We start from the raw sequence: 11,347 nt of genomic DNA on the forward strand, positions 1-11,347 counted from the left end.
CAAGAATCTTACGCTCTTGATACCATGTGAAATCTTTAGAAGACTTGAAGTAATTCTACAATATTGTGCGGTAAGTAATACGCACAAAGAGACATAAATTTGAACAAAAAATAAAATCATCTATTGTGACTCTTTATTCCTTTTTACAATAGATGCATAAGGCCTTTTATAGGCAACCAAATAAACTAAGCCACACAATATACACACTCAAGATTCTAAACTTAAATTACCACTAATAGAATTATAATTACCAGTTTATTCATTATCACTTATTGACCTTTTTTACAACTTATCTTTATCATTTACATATTAAAACTAATCCTATTTATCGAAAAAAAAATCTTAAACTAATTGGTATAACTTTGGACTTCAAATAAATTATATTTTAAGTAGTATAAAATCTTAAATAAATTTAAATTTCAAGTAGTCTTGAATTTCAAATAAATTTAAACACCAAACATAAAATAACTTAACCATCAAGTCTAGCTCATTTTTAATTTTTTCAACCATAATATACTTTATGAATATATAATTTTTTACTTTAATTATTTAATCTTTTCGATACCAACCAATTGTACCAAATTTTTGGCATAATAAAAAGGTTCTTATATTATAAGATATCCCATCTCCCTTAATCATACATTTTACCTAGGTATTTCACTGAAATCTATCCACTAGGCGCCACTACCATTTTTCAAAAAACTAAATAAAAGAATATATATTTTTTGGACAAGGATCTATCGACTAATTATACAGGTAGGAGCAAAATTAAATATTGTTAGGAAAAAAATGGTCAAAATTAGGTAAGTGAAGTTAATGGAGGTTGCTTGTATAATACTTTACTAAAAACAAGGGTTAATGATCAAATGCTCAATGAAGTTACTGGAGGTTGCTTATTATGGCCGTTATATAGCAATACTTTTTTCATTCATCTTGGTTTAATATCTTATGTATATATAATACATTATCCTTTCTAAAATAACTCTCTCTTTCATATTTTAGATTCATCAAAAAGTAAAACAGACTTATTTTAAAAAGGATCATCTATTTATTTTTATTTTAATACAAAAACGGTAATTTTTGTATCTAACTCTTTTATAGTTAAGAGATTTATCTATATTTTTTAAATACTTGCTATTTAGAGATTGTTTGATTGAACTTTTAAAAAAAAAAAATTTAGTTATTTTTTTTTTAAAAATCTTATAAAAAAGTAAAAGTAATTTTATATTTGGATATCTCATACAAAAAAAATCTTTTTATCTATCAATTATATTTGGATATAACGATATAAAAGTATTTTTTTGTTTATTTATTACATGAAAAACATCTTTTTTTAAAGAAAAAATCTTTTAAAAAAAGATGTAAATTATAACTTTTCAAAAAAGATATTTTTTAATTTTTCTATTACTTTTACTTTTATTACCAGAAATTTGTCAAAAACGCTAAAAAATAAAAAAAGATATTTTTTATTAAAAAAAATCTTTTTTTATCAAAATAATAACGTCTAAACAAACACTTCAAATATAATTCTCATACTATACTAATAGATAGTTTCAACAAAAGAATCAATTATTTTTTAACCAATAAATAGCCAACAAATTTTAAATACTTTTCTTGAATAACTTGCAATTAGAGAAAAAGAAAAAAAAATATTAATTAAAAATTTGATTTAATTAATTTTTTTTATCTTTTATATAAACATACGCGCATATATATATATATATATATATATATATATATATATATATATATATATATATATATATATATATATATATATATATATCCTCTAAAATGAACAAGGTTTTAGGATAAGAAAATGAAAAGTGAATTATATTAACTTCTAATAGCATGGTGAAAAGTCCTACAAAATGATATTCTAAACAATTAATTCTTAAAATTTTCACTTTACATACTTGCTCATTTAAAAGAATTTAAACACAAAAATAAAATCCCAAGATAACTATCATGCGGTTCATTTTAAATGAAGAAGTATGTGATTGGTGATTTGCTTTTAGTTTTAGATAAATAAGAAAGAGTCACTTTTATCCCCTATCCAACATCATTAGAAACCAAAGAACATTAGTAGGCCTAAGAATAATACAAGGAGAGAGATGGTATATGGAGTAGTGGACATTGGACCGGCCATTGAAGAACCATGCCCGTGTGTGAGTTTAGCCACATTTAAATGTGTCCAAATTCAACCAACTTTGACTTCATCTAATAATTAATTTATTAGTCTGTTTAAGTAAGTGTAAGTATTAAATTTTAAAATTAATAACAAATAGTAATTTATTAATTAATAATAAATTTTTAAATTAAATTTAAATTTATTACGAATTAATCTTTAATTTATGAAATCAAACAATACCATGAAAAATCCAAAAAAAAAAAAACAAATTTGTCCAAATTCAACACCTTCGCTTTTCCCACACGTCACCCACCTTCTTTGGTTCTTCATGTATGCTAAAAACCAATCCTATCCATTTCAAAGCCCCACAAAAACTCAAATCCAACATTGTACACACATACCATACTTTATAGCTAGTTATCATTATTCAATTTTTATTTTTTAATCATAAAATTTTTATTTTTATAAAAAATTTAAAATTTAAAATATAATATTAAAAATTTATGATTTAAAGTATAAAATTTCAAATGAATAAAATACTTTTTTTTAAAAAAATTGATTAATATTAACTGAAAAAATAATTTCTTAGTATTACTCGTAATTTAAGTTAGACATCATTATATGAGGTTTGTAGACTTTAGGAGTGGTTTACTCATTTATTTTTTCAAAAAAAAAAAATCATGTTTGCCTTGGCTTTTGCTTTTATTTGTTTTCAACCACTTAAATGAAATCGATTCTCTCACAAGCCAGAATTTTTTGCTTTTTCAGATACATACTATTTCAACATCATTTACTTTGTTAAATCCACTCTTCAAAAATAATAATAATAATAATAATAATAAATGAAAAATACACACACACTATATCATTATGTCATCTTTGTTAGTGGTATATTACTTGCTTCAAAATCACTTTTAACTGAAATCAATTCTCGAGTTAATTTGAGCAGATATCAATTTTATTAAAAAAAGGGAAAAATTAAGTAGAAAATATTTAATTCAATTTTGTTTCACATGTTTTTTTTAATTGATTTTCATTCCAATACTATCTATGATACAGGATTTATCCATATGACCATATCTTCTCATATTTTAATATATTCTTTTACTTATGGATAGATTGTTTCACCCACTAATTAATATGTTTATAAAATTATAAATCAACTTGAAATTAGTTACGCGTAGTCAATACCGTTATAAGGACGGAGTTACGTACACCATATTTTTAAAGGGGGTCAAATTTAAAGAAAAATAATAATAATCATCATCAATTAGGGGCTGAAAGAAATGGTTAAAAACTATGTTTGAGTAATTAAATTATTTTAATTTTTTTAGTCACAAAAAAAATTATTTTAAATTTTTAAAAATATATTGGTAAAAAACTCTTTTATATATAGCATATATAACACTGTTATATGATAAATAAACAAGAAATTGATAATAAAAGCTTGTGGTCAAAATAATTTTTACTTATAAATTAGTTTACTTCTTATTTTTTAAAAATAAATAAGAATTTTATTCAAATTAAAAACTAACCAATGAATCAAAAGAGAGAGCATTATTTAAGCATTTTTTAGAGTGACTAACTTCCAAGCTCTTTATCTTCACTAATGTTTGATAAAATAAAACAAAAAAAAAAGTTTATATATTCATCAATAGATTATAAAACTTGGTGAGGGAGGTCAAAGATAAAAAGAATAATCAAATTCAAAAACATATACATAAACATCTTTCACAAAAAAATAAAATAAAATTACATAAACATCTATTCCAGAATTGACTACTAAATACTAACCAATGTCACTTAAACCCTAATTCTGTCATTTGCTCGGTTAGTCTTTTTCACTGGCTCAATGGACTTTTGGTCTTTTTCACTTGCATTTTGACTGGAACAAAATCTAGTATCCATAAATTATATATTTCAATTTTTTTCAAATCTTGATGTTATCTTTTTCATATAAAGTTTTAAGTTTGCATATGAAAAATAAATGGAAAATGTTAAAGCTAATAATATTGTTACTTCTGTTTTTTGCAATATCATCCTTACATAATTTGTATTCATTATATATTTGCAAAAACTTATTAAAAACAATTATATTACTAGAAATATATAATGATACCTATTTTTAAATGTTAAACACCAAAAATATTTAATTTTAGCTCAAATTGGAAGGACATATCACCAAGACACCAACGGTCCAACCAGATAATGAATGCATATCAAGAAATACTCAAATAGTCAATTAGCAGAAAATATATATTTCATCCCATCAATTGTCTACTCTCTACAACCATTATTGTTCTCTCATCCACAAATACAAACTAATAATTAATGGCAGTCCTAAAACTACAAAACCACTATCATAATAATGACAATAATACACCTTTTTCCCTCTGTACAATTCCCACTCCATTATCCATTTTCTTTTTTTTTTTTAAACTTTTCAAACAAGAATATTTTTTTATAATAATAATAATAACAATAATCAGAATAGAAGCTTCACTTTACCTCACTTCATCACCCTTCAGTTTCTTATTTCCACTCACTAACACAAACACTATCTTCACCATGGACCAGACCAGTTTCCTTGCATCTCAACTATGCTGCTGCTTCATCATTCTTTTCCATTTAACTCACTCACGTGCCGATCTCCCCGGCACGTGGGAACTCCTCGTGGCCGACGCCGGCATCGCCTCAATGCACACGGCGGTGACCCGGTTCAACACGGTGGTCCTCTTAGACCGAACAAACATCGGTCCATCCCGCAAACTCCTCCCCAAAGGTCACTGCCGTTTCGACAAAAACGACGCCGTATTGAAGCTTGACTGCTACGCTCACTCCGTCCTCCTCGACCTCCACACCAACCAAATTAGACCGTTAAAAATCCTCACCGACACGTGGTGCTCATCGGGGCAGTTTCTCCCAAACGGCACTCTCCTCCAAACCGGTGGCGACTTAGACGGCTTCAAAAAGATCCGAAAAATAGACCCGTGTGACATAAATGGGTCATGCGATTGGGTTGAGCTAAACGACGTCGAATTAACGGAAGGTCGCTGGTACGCATCGAATCAGATCCTCCCTGACGGTTCCGTTATCATAGTTGGTGGACGTGGCTCCAACACCGTCGAATTCTACCCGAAACGCATAAACGGTGCCGTCTCGTTCCCGTTCCTTCTTGAAGCAGAAGACACGCAAATGGATAACCTCTACCCTTACGTTCATCTTCTCCCAAATGGTCACCTCTTTGTGTTCGCGAACACGAAGGCGGTGATGTACGATTACACCAAGAACATAGTCCTTACGGTGTACCCGCAGCTAGACGGTGGTCCACGGAATTACCCCTCCGCGGGGTCCTCCGTCATGCTTCCGTTGCAAGGAGATTATTCCAATGCGGAGATTGTTATCTGCGGCGGAGCACAGTACGGTGCGTTTCTTGAGCGGAGTACGGATACTCCGGCTCACGGAAGCTGCGGCCGGATCTCTGCAACTCAAACTGATCCGGTTTGGGTCACGGAGGACATGCCGTATGGGAGGATAATGGGAGACATGGTAATGCTACCAAACGGCGACGTTTTGATCATTAACGGCGCTATGTCGGGTTCGCAGGGATTTGACATGGCCTCGAATCCCTGTTTGAACCCGGTTCTTTACCGGCCTAACGAACCGTTAGGCCTTCGGTTCATGGTTCTGAACCCGGGAACGGTTCCCAGGATGTACCATTCAACTGCGAATTTGTTACCCGATGGAAGGGTGCTTCTTGCAGGGAGCAACCCGCACGTGTTCTATACGTTCGATGCTGAATTTCCAACGGAATTGAGAATTGAAGCGTTTTCTCCCGAGTATTTGGGTCCGGATAAGGCGAATATCCGACCCGAGATTTTGGAGGTTCCCGAAACGGTGCTTTTTGGAGCGACGTTTAATGTGATTGTGTCGGTTGAGTTGCCTGTGGTGGAAATTGTGGAGGTGAATTTGGCGAGTGCGCCTTTTGCAACGCACTCATTTTCACAGGGTCAACGTTTGGTCAAACTAGCCGTTACTTCTGCTGTGCCGGACGGTGGTGTTGGTAGGTATAGGATTGGGTGTACGGCGCCGCCGAATGGGATGGTTGCGCCACCGGGTTATTACATGGTGTTCGCCGTGAATCAAGGCGTGCCTAGCGTTGCACGTTGGGTGCACGTGTCGTAGTAGCTTCGGCAATCTTTTTTAAAAAAAAAAAATCATGTTGGGTTCTGATTTTTCGAAACTTGAAAAATTTGGAACATTGGGATTGTATTTGATTACAGCAAAACATTTTTAGTTTTGGATTCTGCAATTGTTAATAGTATTAAAAGGAACGGATAGTTTACGCAGTTGGTTGATTTGTGTTCAGTAATGAATTATATGATCAAATGGAATATTATTGAATTATTGGTTTAGTTTTGTTTTGAAGTTTATTATTTAGTGTCATTGTTTAAACAAAGGTGGACAGTTCAATAGATCAAGTCTTCATGATTTTGTGTGCAGTGTTTCACTAAGATTGATTATTATAACTTGTAAGGATCACAATTATTTGAGACACAGAGAAAGTTGGTGTGAAAGTTACACTTCATACTTTTGGTTCCTTGAGATGCTATTGCTGCATAATGTGACTTTTGGGACCCTAAAGTGTATTACTTTTAATACACTTATGAAATCAATGTAGTTAGTGGAATATTATGCTTAAAGAAATGAGATTATATAATATATGACTTTAGAACAAAAAGGAATCACGGGTATGATTTTGATTAATGTAACAACTGAAGTATAATTGTTATTCTTAATTATAAATCAATCAGCACTATAATACAAACTATGCCAGTATTATGATGTCGTGTATTAATACAACATAAGTGATGTTAAAGTGGGACATACTTAGTTCATAATTAATTTTTTTCACACTCAAAGCAAATAACCCAACTCTGAGACTCTGGTTATGGAAAGATGAGCTTCTTTAGTTCAACGACACTCCTTACTTTCATGGAGATTATAGATTATCTCTAATTAGTAGAAAGTACTAAACTACTAATGCAGATTGATTTGAGTGCTAGATTGAGGTATTTTGAGTTGCAAGTCTCTTCTTTCTCAAGTGATTTCAAGTGGTGGGAGATGATGATGATAAGCGCCTAAGATGTAATCTCTCTTTTCTTGAGGTTGTCCCCCCACAAAATGCAAATAGACTAACATTAAAGTACATTATGTTTTAGCGTTGATCAAAATTAAAAGATTAAAATATGTTGAAATAAATATTTAATTATCAAATGGGTAAAGTATATTTTTTATTTTTAATATTTTTAAAATTTTTAAAAATTATTTTTAATGTTTAATTTGATTTAATTTTATCTTTAATGTTTTAAATAAGTTTCAATTCTATTCCTATAGTCAATTTTTTAACCGTTAATAGTTAATGAATATTTTTTTTCAATTTTACCCTTATTCAAAATTTTAATTTTAACCCAAATCTACTTAAAAATTATTGTTCCGTGGGTTACTTGAAACTGAATTATATTTAGGTTGGAAATGTGAATCCCAAATACTTAGTGGAGTGGTCTCCAATTTGATATGTTTCAAAGAGCCGCCGTCCGAGTTGTATGTTTGAAGAGGTGGGGGATAGCAACTTAAGGACTTTTATTAATAGCAGCTTATAAATAAGTTATTTTATATTTGGATTTTTAGTTATAAAAGTACTTATTTTAAAGTTGTAGCGTTTGGATAAAAACTTAAAAAATAATATTTTTTTAGAAAAGAGAATGAATATTTTAAAATAACGATAATAATAAATACTTTCCAATATTGAATGTTGATTTTCCATAACCTAATCACTAATATTGTGTATGATATGATAAGTGAAAATAAAAAATAAATATAAAATGTGTGTCAATGTATATTTTTTATTTTTTTTACTCTTATTAGAACTCTCTTCTCTTTTATTGAGGTCAAGAACTTGCTATAATTAACTATGAAAATAATAGCAAGCTATAAAATTACATATGAAAAAAATAAAATTAAAACTGAAATTTCATACACAGTTAAATACAAATTTAATAATAAAAAATAGAATGATAAAATGATAAAAAAATACTTAGAAGGAATATATGTAGTAGGTTGTTCAAATACAATATTGTGTGAAAATAGTGGTGGAGGATCAATACTTCCATCGGATGAATCATTCCGTGAAAATTGTGAGGTTTAAAACATTGCGTGAAAATGATGGTGGAAGGCCAGTGCTTCTAGCAGACCTTGTGTAAAAATGGTGGTGAAGAGTCAGTATTTTTTACAGAGTAAAAAAGGAAAATAGATTTTTTTATTTTGAAATTAATTTTTTTAAGTAAGTAGTAAAATGACTTATGAAGAAATAGAGATTAGAGAAGTCATATATTTCTACTTTTTTTTAAAAAATTTGCAAATTAACCTTTTTAAAAGTTAAAAACTTTTTTTAAAATGATGTCAAACACACAAATTATAACTTTTTATAGTGTAAAAAAAAAAAATAGCTCCAGCTACTTCTCAAATTGAGTTCATAGTAACTTATGAAATATTCACGTGGTTTGTATGTTTTATGTTTTCTTTATATATTTTGCCAATAATTTTTTAAATAATTGTATGGTCTCCTTAAGATGTTTATTTTTGTACAATCCATTTAACAAGATATTGTAAGTATTTATATATTGTATCAGATTTGCGTTATATGAATTTATTTTAATAAATTATATTACTATATATTATATCAATTTAAATTTAAAGTAGAATATGAGTAAAAGATAATAATAAATAAAATAATAAATTTATCAAAGTAGGGATGGATCCAAAAATAGTATTATGGGGCCAATAATATATATAATATTAAAAAATTATACAAAAAATTTTATAATATAAAATGTATTATAAAAATATACTGATAGAGAATATATTTTAAAGTACAAAAATATGTATGTACTGCTTATTTACGAAGTGGTCAATACTCGTTTCATAAAATTCATCGATAATAGAAGTTGTGTCAAATTTTTTAATAATTTTTTTCAATATAATTAAAAGACAATAGCAAGAAATTTATCTTTCATTTTGTTTCTGAATTATTCTTCACAATATTCATAATTGAAAAAGAACTCTCAATTGTAGTAGTAGAAATAGAGAAAATTAATATCAAATGAATCAAGAAAGACCCTCACAAGAAAAAAAAAATAATTTATGGGATTTGAAGATTTTTTTAATTAAAAAATATTAGTAATAATATTTTTTCATATTTTTTAATTTATTACTTACTTTTTAGATATTAGGAATCATTAATATTTAGGTTAAATTGGACTTTTATTTATATTAGACAAAATATTAAATAAATTTTTAAAAAATTAAATCGTACTTAATAACTTATTACTATTAATTTTTTTTAAAAAAGTTGGAGTCCGAGACCTCCACTTACCCCCTAAGTCTGTCCCTGTCATTGAGTACTCTAAATTTATACGCACTTTGATCAAATAAATATTTTGAATATTATTTTAAATAAATATTCTCGTATTATTTTTTTAAAGCGGTTAAACATGGTTTTTAAATATCTCAACAAAAGAGATAGATATATGTAATCTTTCAAATTAATAATATTAGAGTGTATATATAAGTACATAATATCTGAAAAGATTAATAAATCTTACCTAAAAAATATAGTTAGAGATATTTTTTGCTTAAGATAATAAAAATAATATGAATACGTTTATTTTTATTAAATTAAATTATTAATTTAAATGATATCTATCTAAATTTTAAATAAAAATTTAAAAAATTTAAAATTTAAATATGTGAATAAAATTAGATTAATAAAAAAAATAAAATATACGAATATGATTCAAATTGTATAAAAATAGGAATAAATTTGTCGGTGAACAAATTCATTAGTTTCAATGAACAAAAGAAAATAGTATATTAAATAAACTTTATGAAATAAATTATCATTTTAAATAAATAATTAATATAAATAAAATATAAAATTATTAATTAATTAGATTTTATTAACTAATTAAATAACTTATATACTAATAGAGCATATTAAATTTCTTATAATAATTATAATTATCATTTATTAAAAATATATTTTATAAGTTGTAATTAATATGTTTGTAGTTTTTCAAAAAAAAGTATTAATTGTTTATTAATTTTATCAGTATTAAATGTTAACCTAAATCAACACAAAATAAATTAAATTTTAAATTTTAATAATATTTTTTTATTAAAATTATACGAAGTTTTAAAACTCCAAACATTAAAGAGATATTATAACATCCACCTAGTTACCCAAAATCACGCTGTACAGAGAAATGTTTAGTCATCTTTGAACATCCATCTCAGTTTTTATAATTTTGGATATTTCGCGCTATAAATAATTCAATTTCTTATTTAATTCCTTTGTCTAAGTCCCAGATAAATGTAAATTGAGGAATGCTAGATAAATAATGATCATTTTAAACAATATGAATAATTACCAATCAAATAAAAATATACTATATCTTAATTTAATGTTATTAATTAAATTTAAAATTAATTTATTCTTTTAAATTATTAATTCACATTGTTCACATATTATTTAAAAATGTTGGTTATTTATACTTTTTCATGTAAATTTTATTTCAGACTTTTTGTATTGTAGAGAAAATTTGATTAGAATAATTCAAACAACCTAGTAAAAAAATGAGGCATATTTTATACAAATATGATATGCTCTGAAATAAATTAAAAAATAAAATAATTATATAAAATTCTTAAACGTTATTTCTTTGGAACTTAACAATGCGATATTAGATGAAAATCAATTTTTTCATTAATTTTTTGGATGGTGTGATTTTTTCATATTAGATACATGATATGATTCCCAAAACAGTTATTTCATAAACATAAAATGTACGTCACTAATACCAAAGAAAACATGTATTGTATATGTACTGCTTTACCTATTTATTTTTCTTTTGTTTTATTAAATGCAATTTATTCTCTTCCTCCTTTTTCTACCTATCTGGTGCAACATCTTTTTTAATAAATAACACATGATAAACCCAAAATTGTGGTGCCCTCTTCTAATTTTTTTTGGGGCAATTTTATGGTGTTTTTTGTTTGGTGTTTAATTTTTATCTAAATTATCTTTTATAGTAACTTTAAAATATTTAAAAAATTTTAACTTTTATATTTTTAAATTTAAAATTAATTATTTTACCA

General features: G+C 26.9%; 1 protein-coding gene across 1 annotated transcript; it reads left to right on the forward strand.

Moving 5' to 3' along the window:
* Positions 1-4,379: 4,379 nt before the first annotated feature.
* LOC112748634 (aldehyde oxidase GLOX) lies at positions 4,380-6,546 on the forward strand. Its single transcript, XM_025796866.3, has one exon. The coding sequence runs from the start codon at positions 4,463-4,465 to the stop codon at positions 6,314-6,316; it is 1,854 nt and encodes a 617-aa protein (XP_025652651.1). The 5' UTR covers positions 4,380-4,462; the 3' UTR covers positions 6,317-6,546.
* The last annotated feature ends 4,801 nt before the right edge of the window (positions 6,547-11,347 follow it).

Source organism: Arachis hypogaea, chromosome 2 (assembly GCF_003086295.3).
Source record: "Arachis hypogaea cultivar Tifrunner chromosome 2, arahy.Tifrunner.gnm2.J5K5, whole genome shotgun sequence".
NCBI lineage: Eukaryota > Viridiplantae > Streptophyta > Magnoliopsida > Fabales > Fabaceae > Arachis > Arachis hypogaea.

What these genes read in the sequence shown, in the direction of transcription:
- LOC112748634 (XM_025796866.3), top strand. Translation starts at nt 4,463, where the DNA reads ATGGCAGTCCTAAAACTACAAAACCACTATCATAATAATGACAATAAT.